The sequence below is a fragment of the Panthera tigris genome, chromosome D1 (genome assembly GCF_018350195.1).
Source record: "Panthera tigris isolate Pti1 chromosome D1, P.tigris_Pti1_mat1.1, whole genome shotgun sequence".
Lineage (NCBI taxonomy): Eukaryota > Metazoa > Chordata > Mammalia > Carnivora > Felidae > Panthera > Panthera tigris.
Genome location: NC_056669.1, coordinates 64088460 through 64108783, shown reverse-complemented (window position 1 = coordinate 64108783; position 20324 = coordinate 64088460). Strand labels below are relative to the sequence as shown.

Genomic DNA, 20324 nt, shown 5'->3' with positions numbered 1-20324 from the left:
GGGTATGTACCTGGGCTGCTAGCTAGTTTTAGAGAAAAATAATACAGTCCCATGGATTGTAGCAAAGGAGAATTTAAAATAAGAAAGAAAAAAAAAGTCTACAGCTGAATGAAGAAAAGAATGATTATGTAAAAGAGCTGGGTACTTGGCTTAATTTAAAATGCTATAGTCAGAATTGACTAAAGAATATTTAGACACATCTATAAATATATTAAAACAAATTCTACAGTTAAGGAAAACTATCTTATTTCAGAAACCCACAGAATATCTCTATGGGCCCAGGCACTTGTGTCAGTCTGTGGTGGGCAACCTAAGGCCTGCTCTCACTCTGGACCTAATAGGGGCTCTTGATTTCTTCCCAAACTGGTCTGAAGGACGAGGTCAAAGGCCAATGCCTAAGGGAGCTGGAGGTCAGTCTGCTATATATTTAGGTCTAGGGAGTGGCACATAGTGGAATATTCAAAACAAGGACCTATCCCCATTCCTAAACTGATTATTACAAAAGGAAGAGGGGGTGTCTATATGAGAAAAGTCCAGGAGACAAGGGAACCAAAATACAGGCATCCCATTTGCAACAAGAATAGGAAGAGTAGACTTGTGTAAATAGTCATAGGGATTCATTTTCAGAGGACAATACAGAGTGCCCGTTCACTATCTTAGGCTCTTGGCAGCTGAAGAGCAACCCCACAGCCCCGTCTGTGGGACGAGGGTGGTAAGCTTCATATGAAGAGTGGCAAACCTCAGTGCTTTGGGCAGGACCCAACCTGAGCAGCAAATGACCAAAGGACCGGCCCCAAGAGTTACCGGATGATGGATCAGAAGGCCTGGACTCCAGAGAAGCATAGTGTGGAGGGGGAAGGCTACCTGGCCTAGGATCAAGGCACAGAAAGCACTCTGTCCAGATTAAGCATCACAGAGAGTCTGGGATATGTTAGGGGGCCCCAGCATCCACCTTGAGCCATGGCAGGTAGGTGACACACTCAAAGGCTTAAGAAGACACTGAGAAAGACTAGGGGAGGCATGAACATATCGGTCACTAATTTTCTTCTCCAGCTTAAGCCACCGTTTCATGCTGCATAGCTTCCCACCCCAGCCAGGGACCCAAGCTAAGCAGTGCTGAGGCTGAGAGGGGACCCGGTAGTAAGGCCAATCCATAGGGCTACAGGACCTCCTCCAGCATCATTCTGCAGCCTCATGGGAAGAGGAAGGTATGTGATCATTTTGAATACAAGGTGGATAGCCTTAAATATTAAATATGTGTTAATAAGAGTATTTGAGGATTCATCCTCTTTTGAATCAGCAGACTTGGAACTGATGAGGGACCATTCACCATCCTTTCACTTACCCAGTATTTCTTAGGAGCCTACCATGGCTGAATGCTGTGTGAAGTTCTGTGGATATGGTCTCAAAGAGGACAGACACAATTCTTGCCCCACAGTGAGGACAACAATCTACCCAGAGACCTCCCCAAATGCAACCCTGATGAGTTTTAAGTGCTATGAGGGAAACAAAAAGAATGCTGAGCTAGAGAAAAATAGGACTGGGGGCATCTGGTTGAGGTAAGGTAGCCAGAAAAGGCCTTTCTGAGAGGTACCATTTAAGTTGAGATCTAAAGATGAGAACTAATGGATTTGTTTCTGTATCCTCGGGGCCTTGTATGAGTATCAAGCAGGTATCCATTCAAGGAGTGAATGGATTGCTAAATAAAGCCTCCCCTGTGGGAATGACACAAAGACAAGTCCTTCCAGTCAAGTGCAAAGAAAACCTCCAGAGCTTAATGATCAGACTACATGTGAGAGAAGCCTTCAGGGTGAAGTCTTCTGGACAGGGGAGGGGCTCATGGCAATGGTTCCACAGTAGAACTGTGCTTTCTAGGCCCTTTCACGCACACTCACGCATGTATCTGTTCACTTGGACGTGTTTGCACACACGGGACATATGTGCACATCAGTAAGCCTACTCACATAGGCACACACATAATCATCCATAGACACACATGCCCAGAGGGCCCAGGGGCAACTCTCTCCCAGTCAAGCCAGTTACCTTTTTCTGCGTGGTCGCTGTGTAGGGCTGCAGTCCGGGAGAGCTGGCTGTGCAGGCGCTCAATTTCTGCATCCTTCAGGGCCACCTGCTCTTGCAGCTGGGCTACCTCAGCCTGAAAGAGCAACAGAGGATCCCCACCAGCTCAGAGGGACTACCAGACTGTGATGAAGTACCTCAAGTCATTCATAGCCCGGGACGAGTGGGTCCCAGAACATGCTGGGAAGTCAGGGGCAGAGGCGCCAGAGGTGAGCAGTTAGAGGTGCTTACCGCTGTCCCCACCACATGGGGCTCTTCAGACTAAACTCATTCTCCCTGGCCAATCCGGCCCTGCCCTCAGCTCCCGCTGGTCACCTGCATCCTTCTACCTGACCAGGCTCTTACCTCCCCTGCCCTCTGAGGCCCAGTCGCCCCTGAGGCCCGAGGCGCTGGGACTGTGTTCAATGGGAGAGCTGCTGATGCACATTCTCTTTCCGGATGTGGACTTCCTTCTCTCAGGGGATTCATGCAACAGCACAGATGTACATCATTGCAACGAGTGCATGCATCTTTCATTTATCCACACCCATACAGGAAACATAGTGGCAATCAAATCACTACTGGTAGGTAGACAAAGAGTGAGCCAAGAGTACCTCCCTCATGTACTCTCTTCATGCACAGCCACGGCCTCTGCCCAGCCTCCATATGAGCACCTATGCACGCTCACCCGTATGTACCTCTATACAAGCGTTCAGATGTGCTGAGCAGATACACTTTTGCAAATAAAGTATGTAAGTACAGCCACAGATGTGATACATACATTCATATGTAGACATGCACGGGCAGTTGTGCTAGGTGCTTCACACACCTCTACTAAGCACCGCAGGTTAAATCTCACATGTAACAGTAGGTGTGACTGTCCACGCCTTCCCACGCTTGTGAGAAGATCAGAACCGTGTAGGTCCCATCCCAGGGGCCACACTGGCTTTGGAGCCAAACAAACTTGGATTCCCTCATTTCCTAGTTGGAGGACCTTAGGCAAGTTAACCTTTCTGAGTTAACTTCTGAGTCTTGCTTCATCTCTAAAATGGGGAAAACAGCATTGACCTCAAAGTGCTGTGGGGAGGATTAAATAAGATAATGGTCACGGACAACTTAGCCTAATACTTGTTACACAGTAAGGGCTCAATAAATGCTGCTACTCTTGCTTCTCTCGTCTTATTCCTTTCCTAAGGGTAACCAGGTAGTTCTCTGAGCATCAAACCAGACAAAGAAAGGGGCTGAGGACCAACTCAGGAGCCAGCCAACATACAGCAAAGGCCTGTACTCTGGCCATCCCTCCCCATGTGGTAGCCCAATCACATCCCCCCTTCTTTCCTCAAGGTCATAGAATGGGGACGCCAGAGCTAACTTTCGAATAGTTTCAAGTAACCGAAAATGAGCACTGAGACTCTTGGTGGCTCCTCTGCCAACAGGCCTTGCGTTCAGTTTCAGGCACACTGACTGAGCGTCCACTCTGCCTCTGACCCAGTGCTCACTGATTTCTTACGTCCAACCTCACTCAATCCTCACAGGAGCCCATGGGAGGAAGCAACATCACTGCGTGTCGCTACCGGGGAGACACCAGGAAGAGTGCAGGATGCGATGCCCAAGTCACAGGGCCACTTAGTGACCAGGACACAAACCCCACCTGCTCGGGAGCCAGCTTCTGAATCAACAGCACAGATGAAGGCTACTATTATGGGCCGAGAGCTCCCTGAGCCCACCTTAGGCGTTCTGAAAGAACCTTCCCTAACATCCCTCAAATGGGAAAAGAGAGGGCCACGTAAAGAAAAAAAGAGGCAGCAAGGGGTAGGCTCTCCTTCTTCTGAAGTGCCCTATGGAGCCCTGCCCCTCTGCTCTGTGGCATCTACCCAGAGAGGCCAGAGAGCAAGCCCAGCGGTGGCAAGCTGCTAGCTGAGACCTACAGCCACGCAGCACTGTCCCCTAGCTCACTCAGGGCCTCGGTGCTTGCGGGCCTACAACTAACAGCCTCGGTGGCTTCTGAATACCTTAGCCTTGAGCCTTTCGGTCCAAATGCCTCTTATTTCTACAAGGACCATACTATTCTTAGAAGATCTTCTCCTAACCTTTCTTGGACCTTCCACGACCATTTTTCCCTTTCTTTGCAGACCGAGTGAGAGCTGGTCTCTGTTAGGAATCTGCATGCCTGATGCTGGTCTCTGGGACCCACAGAGGATCTCAGTGATATGGGTGAGGCAGAGCCCAGCACAATGAGGTCCCCTGTCTCTGAAGCCTGCCTCTGGGTGAGATCATCTATTTAAAGCCCTGTAGACTAGAGGCGCCTGGGTGGCTCAGTCTGTTGAACGCCAACTTCGGCTCAGGTCATAATCTCACGGGTTCATGAGTTTGAGCCCCGTGTGGAGCTCTGTGCTGACAGCTCAGAGTCTGGAGCCTGCTTCGGATTCTGTGTCTCCCTCTCTTTCTACCTGTCCCCTGATCATGTACTGTCTCTTTCTCTCTCTCAAAAAATAAAACATAAAAATAATTTTAAAAAATTAAAAAAAAACCCAACAACTAAGTGGCTGAGTCCTAGCTGCCAGGTGTCAATTTCCAGAGAATAGGCCAGAAATGACAGGTGCTCTGCTGTGCTTAGCATAGTACCTGTGCCCATAGCTGGGAAGTCTGCAACAGGCTACAAGCCCTCTACCTGACCACGAGGGCAAAGGATGCCACTGCCATGGCCACAGAGGCTGGAGCTGTGTGGCCAGAGGTCTGAGGCAAAGGTGTGCAGGCTGGTGCCAGGCAGAGGGGTGCTCCAGCTCCCTGCAAGTACTCAGCTTCGTTAAACCCAGGGATCACCCCTGATTGCTGCCCTGGAAGATGAGTCGCCTTCAGGGGCTGACAAGCTTTATGCAGAAGACTAAAGAACTTTCAAGAATAGTACAGGCTTTTACTTGCAGGGAATCAGGATTTTATAAGAAAAAGAGCATGGATTTTGGAATGACACAGATCCAGGTCTGGACCTCACCTTGGCCACCTTGGGCTTTGGTTTTCTAGCCACTGAAATGGGGATAATAAATCAACAGACCTCACTAGGTTATTTTTACGGATCAAATGAGAAAATGTGGGCAAAGAGCTTGATGCATTCTGGCACATAGGGGATGCCCTTACCCAATAGTTACTGAGTAACCTGTAGTATCTCAAAGGTCTCTATGCCAAGGCAAAGAGCTCAGGTGACCTAAAAAGAGTTGTTTGGTTTTATAATACATGGTTGTACAACTTCAAAGCCTTCCCCAAGACAGGACTCGCCTGAGTGGAATTCTGTGACAGAAGGCTCTGAGCTATTTGAGAAAATCACTGCTGCTGGAACAGGTACAGCACAGTACACACAAGGGTGCACTTAGATAGAAACAGGGCTGGAGACAAATGTGCTGGGATTGCCTAGGTTGGTGCTGACTTGGTAAGATCTCGGGAAAGTTACTGAACTGCTCTGTACCTCGGCTTCCTTGTTGGTAAAACGGTTAAGAAAATCATTTTATACAAGCAATTATACAGATATCAATATCATGTTCAGAGTTTTAAGAGCATGACATAAATTGCATATAAATTATCAACACTAGAAATTGGAGAAAAAGCGAGCGAGATTCCCCCAAAAGAGAAATTCCTAGAAGGAAATATTAATAGTGGTAGCTCCTAGGTGGTATAAGAGTGACTTTTATCCATTTTTTTATGGTTTAAAGATTCTCTGTGATGAGTATTGTTTTCATAATCATTAAAAGTTAACTTACAGAAAAAAATACAAGTATAACCAGAAATTAGGAAAACTCTTAAGTACTTTTTAAAACCCTAGTAAGAAATAAAAATGAAAATCTAGTTAACACCTCTGGGTGGCGCTACAGAGGCCTTAGTCAAATAGCAGGTGTGCTTTCAGGGGGCTGCCTGGGCCAGGCTCCCGCAGGCAAGAATGCTCCTCCAGGGCTATTCCTTCCCCAGCCCAGGCTGCTGAACTCCCCAGTTCAATAGAAACATGGTTTAGTTAAAACAACAAAGTAGTGGAGTGCATTCAATGCTAAAATACAGCATACCTATTTAAACCAACTAGTTATTAAAAGGGACCGCTAAATTTAAAGTGATGCAGCCGAGGTAACATCGACGTTCATCTGCCTTAAGACTTCTCACTTGCTCACAGCCCCTTACTGGTCCCATGTCAGCCTAGGGGTGCCACAGAACACAGCATGACGAAGGAGCTCAGCTATTCCAGCAGTGCATGATCGCAGGGGGCTTTCCCTAGGAGAAGAGCCTTCCCAGATCAAAGCTATCTACTTGCACAATCTGCGCACTATTGCGTGTGCACACAGTAGGGTCAATCTGCACTTCTCCAGCTCAGATCCCGAGCTTGAACACAGACCCTCCCCACCGGGCCTCAGCACCTCTCCATAAATATTAGAACTGCCTTTTACCTTAGTGGCCTTCAGCTTCCACTCATACTGATTCCGTTCATTCTCCAACTCTTCTACCTTGATTTTGAGGTGCCTGAGCTCTTGCAGTAACTCCTAGAAGGATAAGGGACAAAAACAAAGTTCTGATGGTTACAGAGCATGATGTTCCCTGGATAACCCTGGTTAGGCTCATGCAGGGGATGCCAGGGGCAAGAGATCCAGGGTCATGTTCAACACTGCAGCTCAAATCCTTAAACATGGTCCTGTTTCAGGAAAAGCTGTGGGCCATTCGAAAACAGAAGCCAGGGGTTCCAGGCATACGAAGAGAACACTTTTTTTTTTTTTTTCTTTAGAACTAGTTCTGCCTGCCCCTTTCTGACATCCATGTCCTCTGTGGGGTGTGCCCAAATCATGCACAAATGTGGAGGTGCAGGACAAATAGGACTTGGGAGCCAGAGGAACAGAGATACAAAAATGAAGCAGCTTCTTACAGACAAAGTAGCAGGAAGCAGGCTAGGTGGACGCACCTCTTTGTGCTGGGGCGTGGGGCAAGGAACCCCAAGAGGGGTGTGTGATCCTGGAAGGCTCCAGAGAAGAAGGGGCAGCCAGCAGGACAGAAAACACTAAGATAACAAATGCCAAATGCAGAGTGCTCTGGGCCAGGGGCGGGGGTCGGCTTGAAGAAAGGAGGGAATGAGAAGGCAGACCGGCAGAGGGTGGATGCAGGAGGCACAAAGGGAGACAGTCTGTTGGGCTAGGGCAGAGGACAGGTGGCATGAGTGGGAGGTAAGGCCAGAAAGTAAGGTGCAGCCCTACCAGAAAGTCTTTGGATGAAAATACAAAGAGCTCTGAGGCCATTCTTTGGCAGTAGGGAGCCACTGAAAGTTGCTGAGTGAGGAAGGGATGGTTGACCAACTTGCCCGGGGTGAGTTGGAAGTCAGGTTTGTTTCTTCCAACTACAGGGACCTTGCTCCCTAAACTACTCTTTCAGCAAAGACGACACCACTGAGCACCCTTGTCCCAAACCAAGTTTCCTTTGATGGATAATTGGTCCTGCCAACTGGCTCGTATCAGAAAAATTAATGTGTATGTGATCACTTCCAGACTTCTGAACTCCAGATCCCCACAGACTCCCGACCTAACACCTCTAGACAGGCATCTCACGACTGTCATGGCCCAAGTGGAACACTTAATTCCCCCTTTTAGACATTCCAACCTCACTAAATGGCAGCTCCATCCACCTACCTCCCTGTGCCAGAAACCTGGGGTCCACCCTTGGCATCTCCCTCTCCCCGACAGATGCAATCTACCCCCAAGCCTTGTTAAGTCTATCTCCAAGGAAATGGATCTCTCCTTTCTCTCCAACTCAACCACCACTACTCTGATCTAGCAGTTCATGTCAACAGGCCGGGCAGTCTCTCCAGGGGTTGCTCGTCTGTCGTCTTGCCCTTCTTAAAGCCACTGTCCCCCGCGGCATCCAGGGGAACAACACAATTAAAGGATAAATCTGATCCTGGCGCTCCTCTGCTCCTCAAAACTCATATGCTCTCACCAGCATTGCCTGGACTGACCCGGTGCCCTGCCTGCCTCTTGGATTACTCTCTCCCCCCAGTGATGCACCAACCAAACTGGATACTTTTTAGTTCCTCGTCTACTTGGGCCTTTACACACACCGCTCCCTCTTGTCTGGAGCAGTCTGCCAGGTGAATTCCCACCGATCCTTCCTCAGGCCTCCTCAGCAAAGCTATCCCAACCTCTACACCATATTCGGGTGTGGCAGAGTACATCCTTTCTGGTGTGGCACCCTGTATCTCTCCTACGTCATTTGCAATTAGATACTTACTGGTCTGATCGCTAATGGCTGGTTCTCCTCCTGTGTGAACTCCAGGAGGGGTTTGGTTAACTCCGAGCGTGCTTTGCTCACCACTGGCACATGGTAGGTATGTATTATTTCCCAATGAACGAACACGTGAAATTCAGTTCATCGCTTAACTGACCTGGAGCTCTTTGTGTTCTGAGATAGTCTGCCAGAAAGTTCCACTGCTTACACTTAAACTTTGTAGGGTAATCCACTAAGATTTTCTTACAGCCAAGGTAAACATTTATTGATGCCTCTTTTTGAAAATGTCTTCGAAGTTAAGGTCATTGTACCCATGACCTGCAGCATTAGATTTTAAGGCCTGGTGGGACTTCCAGCCGACCCAGGATGGTTTTCTGAGAATGTTTCCGGCCCTGCCTGAGAGGCTGCCACCATGGAGACACAGAGCATGATGACGGCCAGGCTCTGATGACCTTTGGCACATCCTCCTCTTTCAAGGTTGTCTGTGTTGCCCATCATCGGCTATAAACACTGGTACAAACATTAGCCTCTTTTAGACGTCTTTCTGGGTCTCAACATGGGGCACTCCCAGGACTTCTCTATTCAAATCCACATTTACCTCTGGGCTCTCATTTCTCCCCCTTATCATTTAATGTAGGAGGAAATCTCCCCACCTCAACCCCCACCTGCCCCCAAGCTCCCCCTCTAATGTCTGATTCTGGGTAGAGTTTCAGCATGTTCCACGGTTGAGTATGGGTTGTGATAATTTCCCACAGAGCTGAGGCGGACCCTCTGTAATGCTCACAGCTACTATGACCTTGACCTTCCTTCAGGCTTCCAAGTCCTCTTCGACAGTAGGTCTCAGAGGCACAGACTCCTCTCTGTGCAACTGCCATCACCAGGTCCAGTCAGGTCACGCAGGCCCCGGCCCCACCAGGATGAGGGGACAAGTCCAGAACACCAGTCAGGTATACCCCATAGGGTCCAGAGGTCATGAAATCCCTCTAATGCGATCAGGTGGGGAATTTTTCCTAGAAATTCAGATGATGACCTAACTGTCATAGCAAAAGGAAACTGGTGTTCTATTTTCTCACTAGGGATTAACTTCCTTAAAAATAAACTTGAAAGGATTCTCTCATGATGCTATTTTTTCTTTAAAAAAGAAAATAAAAATCACACGAGATAAAACTTCATTTAATCTCCCAGCCCAGGAGGAGAATCAGCGCCTGAGTCACACCTGGGAAGGGGAATCCTGAGGCTTCCTTTTGCATGAATGCCCGTCCCTCAGGGCACCTGACACACCTCATTCCCAGCCCTGAGGAAGGCCGGTGCCACCACCTGGCCAAGGGTTGGCCTCACCCGCTCAGACCCTGCTCTCTGAGGGTCGCAGAGCTCAGCTCAGACCCTGAGGGGAGTGCACCAGTCCCAAGCTCTGCCCGGAAGTAACAATAGAGCCGTGTTAAGCCACTGCACTCACTTGTGGTTAGGAGAAAGCCCAGCCCCTCCACCAGTGAAATGCCCCCACACGCATGCTCTGATATACTTAAGTGTGGTTCCTACAGGTGACCCCTCCCAACAGGCACAGTCCTGGCTGCAGGGCGAGGGCTCGGCTGCGCCGTCACCAGCCGCCACCTCCTCAGGGCATCCCCTACTGAGTAAGAGGCGCTCTTGAATCTGCCTGTGGATGTCCAGCTGCAGCCTACACATCTGCTCCTGCAGCTCACTGATCACATTCAGAACCGACTGCAGGAAGGAAGAGAGAGGAGAAAAGAGCACTCAGGGTCAGTCAGCTCTCAGACACAAAGCTCCCCAGGAGAGCGGCCCAGAGAGAAGGAAGCATGCAGGGGGCGAGCTGCAGGGGGCGACCCAGAGGTGACCGCCCACTTTCTTCACGGGAACCAAAAGACCTGGTATTTTTCCTGAACCCGCCCCCTCTACGGGGTGGTCCTGCAGTCTGAGCAAACCCCCAGCAGCTCCTCTGTGCCACGCAGTGGGGGTGCGGTGGGGGCATCCTTGCACACCAACGAGGCACCCGGCCAGGTGGCAGCAGCAGAGACAGGCGCACAGACACGACCCCTCTTACACACGCCCGGGTATAGCTGCCCCTCTCCCACCCCCCAAACACACCAACACCCACGCGGTGACGTGTGGCATATACCACGCTCGCACACGCTGGTACGTCCCCAACTCTAAACTCTCCCTCACGCCCATACCAGACCTTACTCCTTCACTTACCATTCCAAACCAGACTTCCTCTGTAGCCTAGAGAACATCTTGGCCCTTATATGGCCACTTTGAAAAGCTGCAGCCCCTGGAATTCATGCCTACTCAGTTCTGAACCCCTGTCGCCCACAGGTCTGCTGGGATCTCCCTTTTCTACTCCCTAGACATTTAGTCACCATGTAGAGGCACACACGTAACCATGACAGTCTGTGAGTGTCACCATCCTGAAAACCATGGGGTTTCCAGGGAGTAGTGAGTGGCTAGTTCTGTGTGGGTCAAGAGGAAGGGGCGGCACGAGTCTAGGTGATGTCAAGCAGACACCTCCGGACCCCTTGCCTGAAGGTGGGAATGGAGAAGAGACTGCCACACGCCTGGGTAACACAGCTCACGACAGTGCCGCTTGTGGCAGCCAGAAACCGGAAAGGCTGAGGGAAACTATGAGCAGCCCATGGGGCAGGGATGCGGACTTAAGGAAACATCACAACAGAGTGGAACAGAGACCTGGGTGGACAGGGTGGCAGCCAATGAACCTGTCAGGCCTCCCTGCCCACCTTTACTGATATTCTAAACACCAGCATCTGGTACTGGGGTCAGCCACTGGCACTGTGGGGACTGCCCAGGCACGCTGGGAAGAAATTGCCCATCCCCACTAGTGACAGCGGGGTCTAAGAAGAAAAACTCCCATCTCATACCTTGTTTTGTACATCCCCTTCTCCAGTGTAGAAGGGAAACGGGGTCTGAGCGGCAGCTCGGGGCTGAAAGGATGCTGGGCGAAGGTGCCCGCCCTCCTGTCTGGTGATGCCATTTGGACTCAGAGCTGCAGGGCAGTCCTCGCCATCATCAGCAGGCCTGGGGCCTCCCAGCCACTCACCCTTTGAGCTAGCTCACCTGAATTGTCCCAGACAGCCCAGGCTGTCTTCCTCCAGGGTCATCTGTCTTATAGCATTTTCCTACCAAGATGAGAGGATTGGGTTGTGAAGTCAGGGTGGCCTTTCTGGGCCTAAGTGCCCTGGACCTCAGATCTCTACCCAGCTTCATTGTTACTGGTCCCTGCACCCTGATGAGCCACTTACCAATGGGCTGGGGCCATACCTGCCGTCTGTGTTCTCAACTGCAGTCCTAGTGGAGACACCGGGCTCTGACGTGGCCTTTGTTCTGTGTGCCACTGGGTTCCAAACCCCCTGCTGGCTTAGCACACGTGCCTGACAAGGGTAGAGGATTCACGCCTGACTGGCCTGAGCTACTAGGCGTCACAGGCCAGCTCTATCTCCTGTTGTGAATTTGCCACCGTTGGAAGGTGCTAAACAAGGACAGTCCACATTCAATTTGTTCGTGCTTTTTCATCTGAGAAGTCTCAGAGTCTTTTGGTACTTTAAATACTTAGCATACCTGCTGGGTGGCAAGAATTAAGAGGGAGGAAAGGAGCTGGAATTGGAGGCCCCAGCAGGGGATGGGGGTTGGGGATAGGGTTAGCTAAGCACAAAGCATGTATCGGGGGTTCAGGTAGACCCTAGATGAGCAACAACAAGTTAACAGAGATCTTTCCAATGGTCTTGATCTTTGTAAAGTAGGTAAGGTTGCCCTCTCAAAAGACATAGCAGCGAAACAAAAGGGGGTACAGATTTAGAATGTGTAGGCATGAGAGGAGGAAAGGTAGGTATGGATAAAAGCAATACTAAGGAAAGGGGAAGATTTAGCTGGGAATTCATTAGCATGGGGGCAATTAACAGAAAAATTATCTAATCCTCTGACCAAGAGCCCCAGGCCGGAAGGAAGGATTGCCAGTTAATCAAGGATAGAGCTAAAAGCAATCCCCAAGGTAAAAGATCGGCATTTACGTCCCCAGAGAGGGAGGTCAGCCTGTTATGGGCGACTAAGCCACGACGGGCATAGGCATGATGCTGTCGAAGCGTGCAGGCAGCTACAGACTGCCTTTCACTTTTGTAGAATGAGGGTCTATCTCATCAGGTTACCTCGAGGGGTTAACCAGGTGAGCCTTAGGTGAAGCACCTGGCACGGGGCCTGGCACACGGGAGGCATCCGACAAATGTGAGTTCACTTCCCCCACTGCTGCTCCTTTACCAGGTGTTTGATCCGTAAGAAATGAACCAAACTGGGAGAACAGAAAACACCCAATGGTGACCTAGTTAAGGCCCACGTGACATTGATGGCTAACAACAAAAGCCCAGCGGCTCCGCACTCTTCTGGCATGCTCACCTTATTGGCCACTCTTTCCCAGAACGTTTAGTCCCTAAGTCCACTGGCCTTGCTGGTTTTCAGACCTGCTTGTCTCTCTTATAGAAGCTTCCCTCAATTGTTACACCTCTCAAATGAGGAGTCTAAACTTGCTGCCTGATTTCATCATCGCATTCATTCCCTCCCCTCCCCCTGCACAAGTGGCCTCCAGGCAGACCAGCTTTGTCCCCAAGACTGATGAGGGACAGGGCTCTTCCTCACGGCCCCAGGGCCCTCTTCCTGCTTAAATCACAGGCGTGCTCCTGTCCTCAAACTGCTTGCCTCCCTCTTGAAGTGTTTCCTTCCCTACCTTTAGCGATTTTCCACCACTCAGGTTCTTACCTCTTTTACCCCTTTTCTGAGAACCTAGCTATTGCTCAAGTCTGTGTAGGTTTATAGATCCCAATGCTGGCTGGTCGAGTTGATTTTTCTTTGGCTTCATGTCATCACTGCTTTATGATTTTCTAGATCAGCATCCACATTACACATTAAAAATGCTCAATTAGGGGCGCCTAGGTGGTTCAGTCAGTTTAGGGTCCGACTTCGGCTCAGGTCATGATCTCACAGTTCGTGGGTTCCAGCCCCATGTCGGGCTCTGTGCTGACAGCTCAGAGCCTGGAGCCTGATTCTGTCTCCGTCTCTCACTAACGGTTCCCTATTCACACTCTGTCTCTGTCTCAAAAATGAATAAACATTAAAAAAATAAAAATAAAATGCTCAATTGGTAGGAAGAGTAAAGGCAGAGGACTCTCACCCTCTACAATAAACCTTCCTAGAGATGGTCTATAGATGCTATTATCATGGGGGTACCAATATGCCCATCTTAGCATCCATCCTATACTCCTCCAGTTCATCCACAAGACTCCCCAAGCAGGGTTTGTGCAATGCCTCACAGAAGTGTGCATTTACCAGGTCTATTCCACTGACGCATTCCCAGCCAGACACAGGAGGTCAAGCTGATGTAACTCACTATATTTTTTTTGTTTTTAATTTTTGAGAGAGTGAGAGTCTGCAAGCAAGAGAGGGGCAGAGGGAGAGGGAAACAAAGGTCCAAAGCAGACTCTGCACTGAGAGAGCACAGAACCCGATGTGGGGCTTGAACTCAGAAACTATGGGCCAAAATCAAGAGTTGGACGCTTAACTAAGCCACCCAGGCACCCCAATGTAACTCATTCTTAACACAATCCCTACTTGATCTTCTGGCCTCCCACAAACCATCATAAGGTTGGCCCCAGCCTCAACAGACTAAATTTTATGGAACCCATCTAACTTTCTTTGCCATCTGGGGAAAAAACAAACAAACACAAAAACGGTTCACTTCTAGTTTGCTAGCAACTCACCTGATTTCCCTGATACCTTAAAATTCACTTATAGCCAGCAGTTTGGGGACCACTGTCCTAAGTTCTTTGTGCCTGAGGCATCAGAACAGAGCCCATTCTTTCTTTGATCTTCTTATGGAGAACATAACTTTAACAAAAAGTCTCTCTCCTGTCCTCAGCATTGTCCTTTTGTTTAGGGTTTGCCCCTGCTGCTGTTACTTGTGCAGGTGCACTTTGTTCAGTCCTTTCTCTTATATTTTTTATTATTTTCTAATGTTTATTTATTTTTGAGAGAGAGAGAGAGTGAGAGTGAGAGTGAGAGAGAGAGAGAGCGCCGGCAAGGGGTAGAGAGAGAAGGAGACACAGAATCCGAAGCAGGCTCCAGGCTCGGAGCGGTCAGCATAGAGCCCAACGCAGGGCTCGAACTCACGAACCGCGAGATCATGACCTGAGCTAAAGTTGGACGCTTAACCGACTGAGCCACCCAGGCACCCCTGTCTTTTCTTTTATACGAGCCCCTTTGAAAACAAGTTTCTCTCAGGGTACTTCCAAGTTTCTCCTTTTTATCAGGAGTATTTGTGACATTGCACAGAGTTACATTATTTTTTAGTTCAATATTCTTGAGTCACCTTCTATGTTATTTCTGAACTTTCCAAGGTATGATTTATGAAAGTCTTGGCCATGCCTGGCTTTCCCTCCCTCCCTGTCATGGACTCACAGAATGGCCGCTCTCTCTCAAGGTACCTGTCACTTTTCCCTCCTAAACTAGTCTCAACATTACAGCCAGAGCAGCAGTTTCCCAGTTTCTTTCTCTGTCCTCTGGGTAGAAACAAATAGGGGGGTGGGGCACCAAGAGCCAACCTCTCAAATACTTAGGTTTTAAGCTGGAGGAGATTTTTAGGAACCATCCAAACTGCTGCGCCCTTCCATTTAAGCCCCTTGTCTGCTTCCATCTTTCTGGGGATCTGAACAGGAGTGCATCTATTTTCTTCCTCTGCTTGGGGTGACTATGTGGTGCATCCCAATGTTTCAGGGACATTCCCCTCTTATTCTCCCAACCCACGTGTTATTTTCCAGTATGTTCATCCTCAGGCTCAGCATTTCAACTTTCTTTTATACTTCGTTCTCTCCAGGGCTGGCTCACCTCCCCTCTTAACAGATCTGTTTCTCCTCCATAGGGCAGACCTATGTCTGTAGGTCTGTAGGTTTTGTAGCTGTGTCTCATTCTTGGGTCCCCTATCACAAAGTCCAGGTGACATTAATGAGGCTCTAAATGCCACTCTGTGTTGAAATCTTAGCTGGCTTTATGACTCCTGATTCACTAACCATCAAAGTTCTTCTTTACGGTTCTTTTCTATGTGAACCACGGGGCACCTCCCATAACCATGTCTTTCCCACTCCCTCCTACCTGTTAAACTTGTTCACGATATTACTTAGTTCTTTCTCTCCCTCCTTTATGCTCTGCTTAATACTGGCCCGGCACTCTTACACATCACTGATGGGAACATAACCTCTACGTTCCACGAGACAAAGTGGAAATATCAGTCAGAATTTCAACTGCATGTACCATTCGGCCCATTGATTCCACTTCAGTATCCCCACGTGTGCAAGAACATTCACAGCAGCATTATTGGAAGTAGCAAACACTTGGAAACCACTTACATGTCCATCAAAAGAGGACAGGCTAAATTAAGGTACGGTCAGATAATGAAATAATAGGTATTTCTATCATAAGTTTTTTTAATGCACTTGGTGTGAATAAACTCCCAGCATGCTACATTAGAAGGTCTAGAATAGTGTGCATTTGCACAAAAATGAGGGAAAGAATGTGTGTGCATATGTGCATATATATCTGTCCACATAAGTTTGCTTGTCCACGGATAACTCTGGGAGGACACAAACTGGTCACGGTGGTTCCTGACTGTGGGCCTGAGGGGCGAGCATGGAAGGAGACTTTTTGCTGCATATACTTTTATGAACTCTTAATTTTTGAACTGCTGGAGATTTCCTAGGCTAATAAAAATCAGTAAGTAAAACAAAATCAACAGAACAGTAAGAATCTCCCGGTCGACTTCTCTGAACAAACACAATCTTCCCAGTCTCCACTCCGTGCTCCATATCCATCATTCTGGTTACCCCAGTTCAGAAATCAGAATCCTTCCCTTCCAAGGTGCTATAACCACAGGAAGGAAGAAGGAAGTCAGCACCACCCGTGCTGTAAGACACTCCGTTTTCTGCCAGAAATCCTGAAGACTCTTTCTGGTTCTCTTCTTCATATCTGTGTATAACCCTGATCAACTGCACGGACACCACTTTCCAGGACATGCTGGATCCCTGCTCCCTTCTTTACAGGATGCTGTAGTTATTACATGCAGAGCTCTTTAATCCCATAAAGAGATCCAGCTGTGGGGCCCCCTCCATCCCCAGGGCTCGGGGAAACCAGACTCCTCTCCATGGAAGACGCCTCTGAGGGACGTGCCTGTGATATAATATGCCACCCAGACATTTTCCTCTGCCTCTGGATCTTTTACATTCCATCCTCCTCATTCTCGTATTTACTTTCCGCGCCAGCCACTCCTCTGCAGTCCTGCTTCTCAGGAGTAAACCTAACTGATTAAGCTTGGGTCTCCTGGAATGACCCGGAGCCACTGCGAGAGGCTCAGGAGGAAAGGTAAACAGGAAACCCAGTATTCACCCACATCTCACTGACAGACTCCTGAGTGAGGCTGGCTGTCAGGATGGTCTCCATTTGACAAGAAACCTGCATCTTGACGTCCTTAGGTTTATAGACAACCATGTATAATCACGTCCATAACTTTCTACAGGCAGCAGGATACAGGCTTTGGGGGGATCAGAGTCCGACAGAAAGAACAGCCTGCAATGCTCTTGTTAACAGTATCCTTTTTCTTTTTCTTTTTTTTTAAATTTTCACTGAAACATAAAATGGAATTTGAGGATAAAGCCTGAGCTACATAGAGGAAATTTCAGATCCAGCTATCCCAGAAAACAAACAAAACAGAGAAAGATCCTGCCTTTCCAAACCACAAGCAATAGGCCTTGGGCTAAGTATATTCACTGGAAAAAACCCAGCAGCAATGCAGGCTGGGAAGCAGCATTCCCCTTGTTCACGGAAGTACAACCCCTGGTGACCTTAGCTCAGTGCTGCACTCACACACGTCCACGCACATGACAATGGAGTCCCCACAGCAGTACTCGCCATGGTTTCAAGCCCCTGGTGCTGCACATATTTGCAAATAGTGGCAGAGGCTCTAAGCATACCAGCAAAGATTATGTTCAATTACAAGAAGGAGAAATGCACTTCAGGTCATGTGGCTGTGCATGGAGTGTCACAGGTTTGAACAGCCTTAAAAAAACTTAATGTTTGTACTAGCAACTGGGAAGGGCCATTATCTGGTAGGAATGAAGCCAGCGGCTCAGGGTCTATGTTGCCTCATGCATGAACAGCCTGATGGAAAACAAAAACAAAAAATTCAGATTGAAACATAATCCCTCAGAAAAGGAAAAATAAAGCAAACAGCAAAATGACTGCTTTCGGTGTACTTGGCCCAGAATTGGGAGCTCTCCTTTCCATCCTGTCTTCCCTGGAAAGGAACGGAGCTGGCTCAGGTTGGTACTAACTCCGCGTTCTTTCCCAGACAGATTCACGCACACATACCTATGTGCTCCCTAGTGGCTGGCTGGTTCGGAACCAGGCATGTGATCCAAAATGGCCCAGGGAGATGCAAGCCCGAGGCTTTTGCTGGAAACTTTGAGAAAAAGGTGCTCTCTCTGCCAGGTCTCCAGGCCGATAGGATGTAGTGCAGAGACCCTTCTTGACAATAAGGCTAAGTCAGAACGAAGACATACGCTAAGGCTGATTTTTAATGACATTGTGAGGTCACATGGATCTAGTGATATTGGACTTTAAACTCTGGACTCTTCAAGCTGTGTGACCTAATACTCTCCCACCTATACTTTTTTTTTTTTTTTTTTTTTTTAATTTAAGTGGTTTTGACTTGCCTCTATCACTTCAAGGCGTCTCCGAGTTTACTGAATTCTGCCCCCAGAGCCCTAACCTATGTTCCCATGTCATCACACACCTCGAGACGTTGGTAAAAACACAACTCCAAACCTGGAGAAAATTCAGTTGCTTCTTTCTGAACATTTAAAAAGCAAAGTGTATTTGAGGTGCCTGGGTGGCTCAGTTGGCTAAGCATCCGATTTCGGCTCAGGTTATGGTCCTGTGGTTTGTGAGTTCGAGCCCCACATCGGGCTCTGTGCTGACAGCTCGGAGCCTGGAAGCTGCTTAGGATTCCGTGTCTCCCTCTCTCTCTGCCCCTCCCCTGCTCACGCTATCTCTCAAAAATAAACACTAAAAAAGTTTTTTTGTATTTTTTTTTTTTTTTAAAGCACTCTATTTAACTAACTCCTCACAAAGATAAGCTTTCATTCTGCGGGACCTTTGCAGTTTATAAATGTATCTTAACCTACATGTCCATTTGCAGGATGCTTTGTGACACAATCAGAAAGTAATCGATAAAAGGTAGCGGTTACTATGTGTCCAGCACTATGCTAAGGACTATACATGAATTATCTCATTCCCTCCTCCAAACCACTCAGGAAATAGGAAGTGTTACTATCTCCACTTTACAGAGGGAGAAACAGGTTGTGTTATGCCTACAATGACAAAGCTAATGAGCAGCTCAGCTTGCATTACAGCTGGAAGATCTGATTCAAGGCCCCGCCCTCTTAATCACTACAAGACAGGGTCTTCAGGTTCATGGAGAGATCTTTTGGCACCTCTACTTACAATGAGCAGCTTCTCAAAAGCAATGCACAGAATTGCCCACCCGTTTTAAGTGTCTCAATCACCAGCATTTACCACTGTGTAAACACAGCAATAGGGCAGGTTTCAGTGCACAATAATGGGGGTGCTTAATAGAAAGGAATGATATCCACTTTTAGATTTTGGAGAGAGCTAAATGTTGCGAGGGAGCATATATGAACCAAGTACCTACAGGATGCCAGGCACTATGATAGGGACTTTTGTGATTTTTATTTGGACTTCACACAGTTACCTACTTTACAGATAAATAAAGTCTCGAGAAATTAAGCAGCTAACTTATTGAATGAAATTCAAAGACCTATTAAGCAGTTAGGTTAGTGATTGAACCAATGTGCTTCTAAACCTAAAGCCTATCTTCCTTCTACATCTTACATGCCAGGTGCAAATATGGGCACTTGTAGGTAGAGACATATGGAAGGTGGTTATCTAAGGTTAAAACAGGATGTTCTTTCTCAACAAAAGCAACTCTGAGCCTAAAATTTACACAAAACATTTATCCTAAAAAGGAGTCTGGCATGTTCTGGCCAATGGCATTATAGAGTGTAAAACAAAAACAGGAACAATGCAGGAAAACATTAACAGAAGGCCTGTACATGGGCCTCCTCCTATGACCTATCAGGAGAAAAGAAACATAATCTAAGGGTTCCATCTAGGTCAATGAAAAGCACATCAAAGAATGTCTCCAGACTCCTTGGATATAGTGATGGTGGCCTATTGGGCAGCTGACTTCATCCCAGATATATCATTACCTTGGCTCTCACAGAGGACATCTTGGGTCCCTTCACATCTTGCCTGATCCTTCCCCCTCTAATGCTTCCCTTTCTATCCTTGTCAGCAGCTTGAGGGAGGATAAAGCCTTAGAGCCAAAACTGGGTGGTTTGGGCATTGCTGAAATCTGCAGCCACAGCAAAACCTGATAACTTGGTATTAACAGATCATTGTGTCTCTAGTGCATAGATGCTTCTGGCGCCCAGTGGCTGCCAGGCTTGGGGTTGACCAGATGGCCTGAATCCACATTAGGATAGTTTCCTCTGCTCTGAGTTTAGAACTGTATGGATCCCCCAGAATTTGGTCTATCACACTCACCTCTGCTTTTCTCTGCTTCTCCTCCTGCTCTCTCTGCTCCTTCTCCATGCCAACCAGCTTGAGTTTCAGCTCAGAAACTTCAGTCATCAGATCAAGCTTCTGGGTCTCAAGAGATGTGCGACTTAGCAGCTCCTGCAAGCAAAACCAGATGTCAAAATCAGAGCTTCCATGGCAACAAGGACAGCTGTAGCTCCATCCAGAGCATACAAGGCAAACTCTGTTGGACAACAGAGCTGAGACTGCTGCATATGAGCTACAGGGCTATTAGGGACAGGTCTCAGCTGATACTGGGTCACTCAGGGAGAGCACAGCCCCTGGCACCACCCACTGTGCTC

At 48.2% G+C, this 20324-nt stretch overlaps 1 protein-coding gene across 1 annotated transcript in view; it reads right to left on the bottom strand.

Annotated features, from left to right (window-relative positions):
• Positions 1-20324, bottom strand: part of PPFIBP2 (PPFIA binding protein 2) — a 144934-nt gene that overhangs the window by 29885 nt on the left and 94725 nt on the right. The window contains 3 exon segments of the mRNA XM_007083180.3: positions 2044-2155; positions 6483-6575; positions 19990-20121. Of these exon segments, the coding sequence (XP_007083242.2) occupies positions 2044-2155; positions 6483-6575; positions 19990-20121 (337 nt within the window).